General features: G+C 35.6%; 1 protein-coding gene across 2 annotated transcripts in view; it reads right to left on the reverse strand.

Moving 5' to 3' along the window:
• The window catches only part of CLIP-190 (Cytoplasmic linker protein 190), a 316,617-nt gene that overhangs the window by 19,046 nt on the left and 282,788 nt on the right, over positions 1 to 14,783 (reverse strand). Inside the window, exons 8-9 of one of the 2 annotated variants that reach the window (XM_075295899.1) lie at positions 9,041 to 9,218; positions 8,661 to 8,723 (exon numbers count right to left, since the gene is read on the reverse strand). In XM_075295899.1, the coding sequence (XP_075152014.1) occupies positions 8,661 to 8,723; positions 9,041 to 9,218 (241 nt within the window). The remainder of the gene's footprint in view (positions 1 to 8,660; positions 8,724 to 9,040; positions 9,219 to 14,783) is intronic. The other variant, XM_075295900.1, reaches the window with a different exon arrangement.

A 14,783-nucleotide genomic window follows, 5' to 3' on the forward strand; every position in this document is an offset into this window, starting at 1 on the left:
AACAACCATGCAAAAACTGGTTCATATCGGTCAACATAAACCGGTCTTGACTTCTTGTCCTCATCGACGGAGTGATCTCATTCGATCTATATAAAGCTATCTGCCTGAACCTATGGTTATTGCGAGAGTCACCGATATCTCTGAAGAGGACATTCTTGATGACTCGATTGAAACGGCTGATGTGACGGTTGTTGAAAATCTCGATGGTCCTACGGATCATCCAGATAAATCTTCATCATTGTAAGGCTGCATGTGCTGCCTTAAAAGTTCTGCTGATGAAAGGGGACATAGACATAGTTCTTATTCAAGAACCATATGTTTATAGAAACAAAATATGTGAATTAAGTACTCCGGGGTTCAAACTATTGCAGTATACTGGTAATGATGTAAATCGAGCCTGTATAATTGCTAAAAACGAGCTCAACTTGTTTCTGCTTCCTTCAATGTGCAATACAGACACTGTCGTTGCAAGTTTAGAAATAGCCAAATGCAAATATTGGGTATCTTCGGTCTACATGGGACATGACAGGGAGATGCCTCCATATGCCGTTAAGACCTTAGTGGAGGAGTCACTGAAAACAAAGACGAAACTCATTATGGGATGCGATGCGAATGCACATCATAGTATATGGGGAAGTAGTGATACTAATGCAAGGGGAGAGTCGCTAATAGAGTTTATTTTGCGTACTAATCTGGTAGTTTGCAACAAGGGAGATGTCCCAACCTTTGTCACTAAAAACAGGCAAGAGGTTTTGGACATCACCTTGGCCTCGCAAGAACTGAATGAAATGATATCTGAGTGGCAGGTTTTAAGTGAACACAGCTTCTCAGATCATCGCTACATCAGTTTCAAATTTGATGTTCATATCACCAAGATCATATTTCCGCCAAATGTTAGGAAAGCTGACTGGAATAGGTATAGGGAATCGTTCAATATGATGATACCGGAAATAACAGAGACAAATATGAGAAATGTGCAAGATATCGAACACGCAGTGGAGCGGATTACTAAGGCCTTCAACATCTCACTGAAAGCTGCATGCCCTAGAGGAAAGCCAAGGGGGAAACATCGACCACCATGGTGGTCTACGGAAATAAGTAATATGAGGAAATCCTGCAGGAAGCTCTTTAACAAGGCAAAGTCCACCAGAGCCCCTGAGGACTGGGACGCTTACAAGAAGAATCTGAGAGGATACAAGCGAGAACTGAGAAAGGCTCAGCATAACTCTTGGAATGCTTACTGCAGCAGTATTGAGAATACGTCCGAGGCTTCCAGACTACGGAAGGTTCTAGCATCCACCAACTCCGCTCCAGGTTTCATTAAAACATCGGAGGGCAATTGGACAACGTCCAGTGAGGAGACGCTGGAGGTACTATTGGACACACATTTTCCTGGAAATCAGACGGTTGAACCATGTACTGGCGGTGCCACAGTTGCTCAGCGGTCGTTTCCTGTCGAGGAAATTGTATCGGAAACTAGAATAAGATGGGCGCTAAATAGCTTTGGACCATTCAAATCCCCTGGACCTGATGGAATTACTCCGGCGGAGTTACAAGCTGTAACTGACAAAATTATCCCCTGGTTGTCGGTATATATAAAGGATGTATCAACTTATCATATATCACAGGAAAGTGGAGGGAAACAAAAGTCGTCTTCATACCTAAAGCGGGAAAAGCCTCTCACTCGAGGGCGAAGGATTTCCGACCAATCAGTTTATCCTCATTCCTACTTAAGACTCTGGAGAGGATGATAGATATTTATCTTAGAACTAGCATCGATTCAAGTTTGTTCTCGAAACGACAGCATGCATACTCGAAGGGCAGGTCTACTGAGACCGCACTACATGAACTAGTCAGCTTTATTGAAAGCTCACTATCTGTCAAAGAATACACAATCGTGGCGTTTCTAGACATCGAAGGGGCGTTCAATAATGTCCATCCGAGCTCGATATTAAATGGACTGAAAACTCTGAATGTTGATCCATGTATACTCAGGCTGTTAGACGAACTGCTAATGAAGAGACGTATTTCAGCCACACTAGGACAAGCAAACATACAAAAGTATGTGAACAGAGGCACTCCCCAAGGAGGAGTTCTATCACCTCTTCTTTGGAATGTTGCTATAAATAGCCTTCTGGTTACTCTAGAAAAAGAAAGGATAAAAGTGGTGGCATACGCAGATGATGTAGCTCTGGCAGTCAGGGGAAAATTCCCATCCACAATCAGAGATATTATTCAGAGGGCCCTCCGGATGACTGAACAATGGGCGAAAGACAATGGTCTTGGGGTAAATCCTGCAAAGACAGAATTAGTCATGTACTGCAAAGATCGCAAAACTCCCACGGTTAGGCCTATTTCCTTAGGGGGTATTGAAATTCCCTTTGGTGATTGTGCAAAATACCTTGGCGTTATTTTGGACAGGAAGCTGAACTTTAAGCTTAATATTGAAGAAAGGGCGAGGAAGGCAACTGTAGCTTTGTACTCGTGCAAAAAGGTAATAGGAAAAAAGTGGGGACTAAAACCAAAAATTGTGCATTGGCTATACACGGCAGTGGTTAGACCTATAATGCTATATGGTGTTGTAGTCTGGTGGCCGGCACTTCAGAAACCGACTGGTTTAGATAAAGTTCAGCGTATGGCGTGTTTGTGTATTTCAGGCGCATTCAGCAAGACAGGAACAAATTCCCTTAATGTCATGATGCATCTATTGCCTTTAGACATTTTGGCCAAACAGTCAGCTGCAACAACGGCTGTGCGGTTGCGCGAACTATCGCTGTGGTCGGAAAATGGTTACGGTCACAGTTCTGTCCTCAAAATAATGTCAGATGTGCCTAACGTAGTGGATTACACTTTGGCGAGTCCACTTTTCGACAAAAAGTTTGAGACTCTAATCCCCAACAGTGAGGCGTGGTGCACACATACCCCGGGGAATAAAGAATATATAGATTTCTACACTGATGGCTCCAAATTGGATGGACAAGTGGGTTTCGGAGTATATTCTAATGATCTGGAACTTCAAATAGCGAAAAGATTACCTAATCACTGTAGTGTTTTTCAGGCTGAAATATTAGCAATAAGAGAGGTGGCGAATTGGCTGAGAAGTAATGTTCCAAAAAATGTGGGCATTAATATATACTCAGACAGTCAACCTGCAATAAAATCCTTGGACTCTGTGTTCCTCAACTCGAAAACGGCCATCGATTGCCGCAAATCTCTCAATGAGATGGCTGAGCAGTACAATATTCACCTAATATGGGTGCCTGGCCATAGGAACATTCCGGGGAACTGCGAAGCGGATGAGTTGGCAAGGCTAGGGACTACCTTACATATTCCAGGGGAACTAGAATTTGTTGGTATGCCCCTAGCTACCTGCAAGCTCATGCTGCGTGAGAAGGCTGTTATGATGGCAAATGTTCGATGGGAGAATTGCAAGGGTTGTAACGACACCAAGCAAATATGGCCCCATTTCAACTTAAACCGCACACTAGATATGCTAATGTTCTCGAGACGTCAGGTATCACTCCTGATATCTGCTATAACGGGTCGCTGCCTGATAGGAGATTTTGCAAAAACTATTGGCGCGAAGTATAATGACTATTGTATGAGCTGTCATGATGCGGAGGAAAAAAATCAATTAAACACCTCTTGTGTGAGTGTCCTGCATTTTGTGTAAAGCGCAAGCAACTTTTAGGAGCATATAGCTTCAGATTACTGGCGGATCTGGAAAACGTTAACTTAAGCAGTCTGCTAATATTTTTGGAACAATCTGGTTGGTTCAACAAAGAAAAATAATCAAGAAGGTTCAGCGGTTAAAACTAGAAGTGCCCATATGTAATAGGTACTTTTAGTTAATGTGGTATCACAATGGACTGAATAGTCTAAGTGAGCCTGAATCTTAATCGGGCTGCCACTTTAACCTAACCTAACCTAACCTTCTATATTAACTTTTAAGACACCGTGCCATCGGCACGTATTACAACTAGAACCCAAAGAATGTGGATGAGTCATTCATATAACTTTCGTCGCAACCCAAGGTGGAAGGAATATAAAATTGGTCTTGAACTTTCGTTCGTACATATTTGTTTTTAGCGTATTCTTTTGCTTTACATTTCCTTCCTGAAAAGAGCCCGAAAAATGAAAACAAGCCAAAGAGCCATAACTCGAAGCATTGCCAATTTGGGTCTTTAGAGCCAGTAACGGCAACGCAGGATACAATCGTTGTAACAGGTGTTATAAATTCTGTTGTATTTACTCCTAATGAAAATACTTTTTTATGAAGGGAAATTTCGTTCCGGAGAAAAATATTTTTTCTTTGGGTGTAGGAAGATGCTTTTCTTTATCACCAATACTTTGCTTACTCAGTCATTACCACATACCTAATGAAATGGACCGAGAAAGCTACACCCAAAGAAAAAACTTTCCGCCGTAACGATAGCCTAATTTTTTCGATAGCCTAATTTTTTGTTTTTGTCCGACGAGGCTAAGATTTTAACACATTCATTTTACTAGTGTTAGCCATCCACGCAACTATGAGCGAAAAATAAGAAACCCATAATTTCAGATATATTTGCGAATTTATTAAAAAACTCATTAAGCACGAATTCATAAAATGTGGAGGTAATGTGGTACACCATAATGTAGATTTTTTTGAAAAAAAAAAAAACAAAAAAAAATGCAACATACTCGTATAATTGCAATTTCATACATTTTATGCTTATGCATGACTATTCGTCCGTTCATGGCTTGCGCTCGTGAATTAATCAAGAAACTTCAAAAGTATAAGATAATAGTTTTACTCAACTACAATTAATTTTCGTTTCAGCTACGGTTAAATTGAGTATTGGACAGTTTCTGTGTGGATTGTAGAAATGATTCAATTTGTTACTGAAAATAGTTTTCATTCTAATGTCTTAAGTAGCATATGCTTAGAAATAGTGAGATTTTTAAAAAATACATATACTTAAACAATTAAATATTATTCACTTTGTTGACCACCGTTTACTCCAACTTTCTCGAGGTGTGTAAAGAAAATAATAAATAAATAAATAAATAAATATATATATATATATATATATATATATATATATATATATATATATATATATATATATATATATATATATATATATATATATATATATATATATATATATATATATATATATATATATATATATATATATATATATATATATATATATATATATATATATATATATATATATATATATATATATATATATATATATATATATATATGTTATGTAAAACAAAATTTTAGATTCCCCCAAGATAGAACCCATAGAACACTGATTCAGAACATATAGATACCAGAACAAGCAAGAAACAACCAAAAAATTGTATAGAATAAAAATAAAAAGAAACAAGCGTGCATAAACTTTTTTTTTTGAAAAATTTTGCGTTTAACTGCCCTTTATTTACAAAAATTTATTTACAAAAATAAACATTTTTATAAAAAAATTATATATATATATACATATAATATTCCAAAAAATATGAATTAATGTATTGAACAAAAAATAGATAAATAAAAACTAGTATAATAAATAATGTTAAAATGGTATTGACAGTGGTGCTTGATATATAGATGGAGAGACTCAGAGGTACACATATATACTATATTGGAAAGGGGGTCTGTGTGCTGGGGATGTTAATTATTTAATTGAATTGTTAGTATGAAATTCACACAAATGTCTAATTCTAAAAGTATGTTATTTGTAAATCGTTGAGTAAACAAATCCAGGTTTGGCTGACATCAGCTTAATCAGAAATATACATACATACATAGTATACATAGAAGAATATTTATAAATTATTAAAAATATACCCATATAAATAATAGGCATCATACCAGTTTTGTATGTTTACTTTTTTTTAGAAATAAATGACATGAATTCTATAATGATAGTCTATTGCGGGTGGAACTAAGTTTCTCTTCTCTCTTTAGAGTTTACTACAAATCGATTGGGTTGATTACATGAAAAATCACAATCCGAAAACACGGATTTGATTTTTTTATTTTCAATGTAAAATTGGCCCTTTTAATGTCTAATAAAGATAATTATATGTAGTTATGTATATAATAAATAATAGGCTGCAATAAAAAGAAATCCTGATTTAGCAATATTTTTTAGTTGGTGTTTTCCTTTCCTTTCAAATTTAAGGAATTTTGTATTTTTAAAACGGCCACCGGTTTAATTATCACTCAACTAAATTCTAATTCTAGTACTAAGAGTTCATACTCTTTCGTACAAAATTTAAATTTAATTTAAAACATATAATTTATTTTCTTTGAGTAAGGAAAAAACTAACAATAAGAATTTTTTAAAATTTCTGAGTATTACCATGATGAATTAACCAATAGTAGAACTATGGTATATCATAAGAGAATTTTCCAAAAGTTTTTCTTTGCTTTTTTAGACATTTTTATTGACTACTACATCACAGCACAATTTATCGGTTAACTTAACAAGTAAACTATTTTATTGAAAACAAAAACTAACTACGAAAATTTGTGTCCACAATAAGTTTTTAACCAATTTTTGAAATTCGTCCTTCTCATAAGAGAAAAAATTAACTAAAAGTAAAGAACAAAATAATTTGCGCTAAATGATGGTCATATCAACCATGTCGTAGTTCATTCATACTATGTTTGGAAGTGCACTGAAAAAAATTTTGTCGTGAGGCCAAAGATTTTTTTGCTTAGTTTAAAAGACGCATTTCTCTGATATCGTTTTTTTCCTCGTCCAAAAGACCATCGACTTTTCAATAAAATCGTTTTGTCCTTAAAAATGGGTATCTTAAAATCAAAGAAATGTTTGCGACGGTCAACCTGACTTGAATTTTGAAAAAATTCTTCACAATTAATAAAATTGTATTTAAATTTGTTGAATTTTTGTATCTTAACTAAAGGGGAAAAAAGCATTTACAAATAGGAGATGTTTTTAATACTCTATTTTAAAGATGTTTCTAGTTTTAATTTTGAAATTTAAGTTGTTGTTAAAACATTTTTAAAGGACAATACATGAAGAAAACAGCTGAAAAATGATTAAATTAAAATGTGATTCCTAGAATCCAGTACGCAAAACTCAAATTTAAAAGAGAATTGTGCCTTAAATGTATCCTTACTTCAATTCTCCGCTTCTTTGACTCGGAATCAATACAAAAATCATTAGTGTAAGGACAAAATCTTTGGAATCGGGCATGTTTTTTTCAGTATGGTACGAAGATTTTCTTCCGTTATAGTTTGCATTGAACTTGAACGTTCATTTCATAAAAATCCATTGGTATAAAGAAAATTGCATTGGGCTGTGGAGTATTTCAAAAACAAAATACTATTAAATTAGCATCATCAATGGCTAGTTCATGGTTACTTATATTTACTATTTTGGATTCCATTTGAAAACCCCGAGAATCAATCTACTAAGAGAACGGGAAATGCATGTACTAATCGTAACTAATTAATGTAATGATATTTATCCTTGATGAAGCAATTCAATTTAAATTGAATAAAATATTTTTTTTTTTTCAAAGAAGACAGAACTAAAATGTATGAACTCTTTTTTTGAATATATGATATTATGCATTTTTACGCTGAAAAGTTTATTTGCTGCCAAATTGTCCTTATCAATCTTTCCCAAATACAAATTCTATGCTAAACCGAAATATTTTGAAAGTTTTATTTTTTGAGCCAATAGCACATTTACTTGAAGAGTACCTACACTCAAAAAAAGTTTACTTGGATCCAAAGATTTTGACCTTCCTTTAAGGATTGTGGTATTGATTCCGAGCCAAATTTAAAAATTCAATATGTCAGTTGAGTTAAAGACGATTTCTTTAAATTAAAAATGTTTTTATTTAATTTAAGGAACATTTGCCTTACTTCAAAGATCTACAACTTCAACAGAGGGACGCAAAATTTCAAGATTTGTGTCTAAAATTTAAGTTGCATAATCTTCCATATTAGGTGAATATTTTTTTCAGTGTACATTCTGAGTTTAAAGGATATTCCTTTCATTTAAGATGATGCCATCCTAACCCGATTTCATGTTTGTACTAACGTCGAAGAGAATTATTTTTATTTTTTATTAGAAATCTGAAGTTATTAATTTCAGATTGCTTTTAATTTCATTAGACGCATACTTGAGTTATTTATTGTAATCACCCCATCCCATTTTAAGAAATACTGTACATCTTATAATTAGTAAAGAAACATAGGAAGGTACTATGTTTTTCCCGACGGCAATTATATTTTTATCAAATATTGTCATATCATGGATAGAAAAGATCCAGGGTATTGAATGCAAAACATTTTATATTCCTAAATTCGTTGATTCAAAAAAGTAACCGTGAAAATAATCTTGTTTTCGGCGCGGAAACTGAACATAGTACCAACCTTATAGGAAAAACTTTTATACCATATAGAGTTAAATGTATGCTTTAAGTGCAAAATTTTGTTTGATTCCAATATATTGATTTTTATTTGGGGTTATTCAGGAAGAGACATTAGAATATAATAACATCAAGAAAAACTTTTCAAACATTATGGATATGTTAGGTTAGTTTTGTATGTTTGTCTAAATGTAAGTCTTTTGTGGGTGATTAGGGATCATTTTTGTTAGCGAAGTAATTTAGCGTACCTGCATTGAAAATTGTGCTTTTGGCGTTGTTACAGCAACTGGTTTAGCTGACGACGATTTGCGCTGCTTGGAAGAAACAGGGATTCGTAAAAATTGGTTAATGGTGAGGTCACTTGTTAGTTGCGAATTGCTTAATAGATTGCTTGTAAGAACGTTAAGAGAAATTGTATTTGAATTGAAAATTAGTTGCATATCTTGATTAAACTTGATTTGGTTGGATGTCTTAAAAACAGATGTTTTAGCAATAATAAAATTAAGAACAATTAACAAAAAAAAAAACTCAAAAGAGATTTGTAAACTGAAAACGACTCATGCACCATCATCAGTAGAGTAGAGTAGAACAAAACAAGGTGGATCAGTAGAAGTTTGCTTTCTTATACCTGAGCATTCAAGCGCAAGCGCGATGTATTTGTTGTGGCAATGCTGTTCATGGTGCCAATCGATGTAAGAGATTCACGGGATCCAGTACGGGAGAGGCGTGATTTTTTCGACGATGGTGACAAGGAGACCTTTGCAATTGGTACAAAGACTCCATATTTGGGTTTGCATTCAAAATATCTGTGGGAGAAAACCAAAAGTTGAGAAGTGAGGGGAACATGATTTCTATCTAAAAACAATGGCAATATAAAATAATGGCAATATAAAATAATTTTCAGACAAATAAAATCGGAAGTTAGTTTATATCTTACTGTGATATCATCTAATCCTAATAGATTTCATTTCACACGATCTGCATCCATTTTATTTAATTTAATTTTATATAATATTTTTATATAATAATTACGTCGGATGTTATTTATATGTAATAGAAGTATTGTGACTATGCTTCCAAAATTTTGATAAAGTTGATGCTTTTCTACTTTTTTGACACTATTTGAGTGTAAACATTTGGTCCCCTTTTCAAACCATTTCAAAGTTCATAAATATAAAGGAACGTTGAACGTTTCTCTCAAATAAAATATAAAATTTTATTTGTGAACGCCTAAAGCTTTGGAGGATGAGGATATACGTTGATAAATAGATTTAAATCTGAATGAGACAAACCCTAAATCACGCTAGCAATGCAAGAGCATCACCAGTAGAGCTCGATCGAAGCGTGTTTTTTGGCCGAAGACGTAGCCGATGTTCGGCAAAAAAGCAATAATCGGCCGAAGCCGACTATTTTCCAGAAATTTATAATTAGAGAAATTTGGTGTGTTTTAGTTGAATATTAGGATACATTATACAACAAAGGCATAAAAACAACAACAAAAGGTAATTCAGTCCATGTCTTATAATACGAGAGCAGTTCGGAAAATTCTTAGCCTAGCACAGAAAGCCCGGTATAAACAGAAAAAAGTTAAGTGTTTTGGAAACTTCCATCTTTGTTATGAACACATGTTAAATTTTGTTTCGAACTGGCAACTCTTTCATATAGAAACAGGTGTTCAAAAAATACGCATCCGCTATTTTTTTTACAATGGAAAAATTAGAAATGCGTGCTGTCATTAAATATTTACATAAAAAAGTTTTAGCGGGACAAGAAATTCATAATGATATGGTGAATGTGTTAGGTGAAAGTGCTCCTTCATATGCAACAGTAAAAAATTGGGTTGCTGAATTTAAACGTGGTCGTACAAGCGTTGAAGGTGAACCATGCAGTGGACGTCCAAAAACAGCAAATGGGCATCTCAAATGATCGAGTCCATTTAATTTTGCATGAAAAACTACAGATGAAAAAGCTTTCTGCAAGATGGGTGCCGCATTTGTTAACAGTCATAAGAATGAACATTTCTCAAGCTTGTTTGGATCGTTTTAAGCGTCGTTTCATAACTGTTGATGAGACATGGATCCACCACTATACTCCAGAGACAAAAGAACAATCCAAACAATGGACTGAAGCTGGAGGAAGTGCCCCAAAGAAGGCAAAAACAATTCAATCGGCTGGTAAGGTTATGGCAACGTTTTTTTGGGACTTCAAAGGTATTTTATTGATTGACTGCAAAAGGGTAAAACAATAAATCCAGAGTACTATTGCAACCTTTTGGAATTCAGAGTACTATTGCAACCTTTAACCTGGTAAGGTTATGGCAACGTTTTTTTGGGACTTCAAAGGTATTTTATTGATTGACTATCTGCAAAAGGGTAAAACAATAAATTCAGAGTACTATTGCAACCTTTTGGATCAATTAAATGTACAAATTCGAGAAAAACGTCCTGGCTTACAACACAAAAAATAATTTTTCATCAAGACAACGCACCAGCGAACAAGAGTGTTTTAGCAATTGCTAAAATCAACGAATTAAAATACGAGTTGCTTGACCACCCACCTTATTCTCCTGATTTAGCTCCCAGTGACTTTTACTTGTTCCCAAATCTAACAAAAATTCCTTGCTGACAAGCGTTTTACCTCAAATGAAGATGCAATTACAGTTGTAAACCACTATTTTGAAGACCTTGAGGAAAACTATTTTAATCAAGGGATAGAATTGCTAGGAAAGCATTGGACTAAGTGTATTGAAGTTTCAGGAGCTTATATTGAAAAAGAAAAATGTCATCACTACTTTACATCTTAAGTTTTTGAATAACTTTTAGTTTGGTTGCTTCACTTTTATTCATATACACCGAAAGAAAAAGCGTTCGTCACATTGACGATTCAGTTTCATCAATGCGTTTTCGTCTATGCGATGAAAATTTTCGTCAATGTGAGTATTTCGGTAGTCCACGTGACGAAATCAATCATCAAAGTCAATTTTTGTTCTTTTCATACCCAGCAAAAAAATTTGGAAGTTCTTCCAAAGCTACAACTTTAAAAGCACTTCCAGAAGATGCACTCACTGTGATGTTCTTTATTTTAAATACCCAAAATGTCCTTTTAATTTAATTTTTTATAACTTAGTTTTTTCATACTTTTAATGGGTAATTTTAACTTTCTTTGTTTCAAATAGATTAAAAACAAAGTAAGAATTCATAAAATGGTACAAATCATTTAAATTTTGTCGAAAAAAGTGCTAAATCCAATCTGAAAAAATTGTGAATTTTCGAAAATATTTGGGGTCAAACGTTTCCGACAAGCGTTAGAATCCATTAAAAATTATAAAAAATTATTTATTTGACAAAATATCACAGAATTGTTTAATTTACATCCAAAACATTGAATTCGGATCACACCTAAAGAAGTGATGCAAACTCAGTGTAACGGCTGTTGAAATGGAGGACTTCCGTCCTATGACAAGCCCATGTTAAATTCATCGCTTCTGCGTCAATTTTGCACCACTTCCGGATCCAAAAAGAACATTTTCATTACTTTTTTGGCGACGCGTTTTTTGCTGGGTAGTTCGTAACATTGACGATCTAGTTTCGTCTACGAGACGAAATTATTTTCTTCCCGATTCAGCGAAAGTTAACCAAAATTAACATTTGATTTAAATATATTTGGTTTATGTGATGTCCCATTATATGAATTCCACGTTTTAATATAAGTTGGATTAAGATTCAGGCTCACTTAGACTATTCAGTCCATTGTGATACCACATTAACTAAAAGTACCTATTACATATGGGCACTTCTAGTTTTAACCGCTGAACCTTCTCTATTATTTTCTTCTGTTAAACCAACTAGATTGTTCCAAAAACATTAGCAGACTCCTTAAGTTAACGTTTTCCAGGTTCGCCAGTAATCTGAAGCTATATGCCCCTAAAATTTGCTTACGCCTTACACAAAATGCAGGACACTCACACAAGAGGTGTTTTATTGATTCCTTTTGCTCTGCATCATGACAGCTCATACAATAGTCATTATACTTCGCACCAATAGCTTTTTCAAAATCGCCTGTCAGGCAGCGACCCGTTATAGCAGATATCAGGAGTGATATCTGGCGTCTCGAGACCACTAGCATATTAGTGTGCGGTTTAAGTTTAAATGGGGCCATATTTGCTTGGTGTCGTTACAACCCTTGCAATTCTCCCATCGAACATTGCCATCATGACAGCCTTCTGACACAGTAAGAGCTTGCAGGTAGCCAGAGACATACCAACAGATTCTAGTTCCCCTGGAATATGTAAGGTAGTTCCTAGCCTTGCTAGCTCATCTGCTTCGCAGTTCCCCGGTATGTTCCTATGGCCAGGCACCTATATTAGGTGAATAGCCATCTCAGCCATCTCATTGAGGGATTTGCGACAGTCGATGGCCGTTTTCGAGTTGAGGAACACAGAGTCCAAGGATTTTATATTAATGCCAATATTGCTTGGAGCATTACTTCTCAGCCAATTCACCACTTCTCTTATTGCTAATATTTCAGCCTGAAAAACACTACAGTGATCAGGTAATCTTTTCGCTATTCGAAGTTCCAGATCTTTAGAATATACTCCGAGACCCACTTGGCCATCCAATTTGGAGCCATCAGTGTAGAAATCTATATATCTTTTATTCCCCGGGGTCCGTGTACACCACGCCTCACTGTTCGGAATTAGAGTCTCAAACTTTTTGTCGAAAAGTGGTCTCGCCAAAGTGTAATCCACTACGTTAGGCACATCTGGCATTATTTTGAGGACCGAACTGTGACAGTAAGTTTTTTTCGACCACAGCGATAGCTCGCGCAACCGCACAGCCGTTGTTGCAGCTGACTGTTTGGCCAAAATGTCTAAATAGATGCAGTATGACATTAAGGGAATTTGTTCCTGTCTTGCTGAATGCACCTGAGATACACAAGCACGCAATACCCTGAACTTTGTCTAAACTTGCAGTGCCGGCCACCAGACTACAACACCATATAGCATTATAGGTCTAACCACTGCCGTGTATAGCCAATGCACAATCTTTGGTTTTAGTCTCCACTTTTTCCCTATTGCCTTTTTGCACGAGTATAAAGCTACCGTTGCTTTCGTCGCCCTTTCTTCAATATTAAGCTTAAAGTTCAGCTTCCTGTCCAAAATAACGCCAAGGTATTTTGCACACTCACTAAAGGGAATTTCAATACCCCCTAAGGAATTGGGCCTAACCGTGAGAGTTTTGCGATCCTTGCAGTACATGACTAGTTCTGTCTTTGCAGGATTTACCCCAAGACCATTATCTTTCGCCCATTTCTCAGTCATTCGGAAGGCTCTCTTTATAATATCTCTAACTGTTGATGGGAATTTTCCCCTGACTGCTAGCGCCACATCACCTGCGTATGCCAACACTTGTATCCTTTCTTTTTCTAGGGAAACCAGAAGGTCGTTTATAGCAACATTCCAAAGAAGAGGTGATAGAACTCCTCCTCTGTTCACATACCTTTGTATGTTTGCTTGTCCTAGTGTGGCTGAAATGCGTCTCTTCCTTAGAAGTTCGTCTAACAGGCTTAGTATACCTGGATCAACATTAAGAGTTGTCAGTCCATTTAATATCGAGCTCGGATGGACGTTATTGAACGCGCCTTCGATGTCTAGAAACGCAACGATTGTGTATTCTTTGACAGATAGTGAGCTTTCAATAAAGCTGACTAGTTCATGTAATGCGGTCTCAGTATACCTGCCCTTCGAGTATGCATGTTGTCGTTTCGAGAGCAAACTTGAATCAACGCTAGTTCTAAGATAAATATCTATCATCCTACCCAGAGTCTTAAGTAGGAATGATGATAAGCTGATTGGTCGGAAATCCTTCGCCCTCGAGTGAGAGGCTTTTCCCGCTTTAGGTATGATTCCGATACAATTTCCTCGATAGGAAACGACCGCTGAGCCACTGTGGCACCGCCAGTACATGGTTCAACCGTCTGATTTCCGGGAAAATGTGTGTCCAATAATACCTCCAGCATCACCTCACTGGACGTTGTCCAATTGCCCTCCGATGTTTTAATGAAACCTGGAGCGGAGTTCGTGGATGCAAGCACCTTCCGTAGTCTGGAAGCCTCGGACGTATTCTCAATGCTGCTGCAGTAATCATTCCAAGAGTTATGCTGAGCCTTTCTCAGTTGGACAGAAGTTTTTAGTGTTTTATTTCCATGATGTATCAAGGATTCTGATTTTCGAAAAGAATCTTCAAATTGATGAAACACACTTTTCTCTGAAATATTTGTCGAAAAATATCTCAATATTACATAAAACGATATACGGTATATAGTATATGGATGATTGTGATTTAAATTTTCAATTAGAACTAAAGTGAAAC

The sequence above is a fragment of the Haematobia irritans genome, chromosome 2 (genome assembly GCF_050003625.1).
Source record: "Haematobia irritans isolate KBUSLIRL chromosome 2, ASM5000362v1, whole genome shotgun sequence".
Taxonomy (NCBI): Eukaryota; Metazoa; Arthropoda; class Insecta; order Diptera; family Muscidae; genus Haematobia; species Haematobia irritans.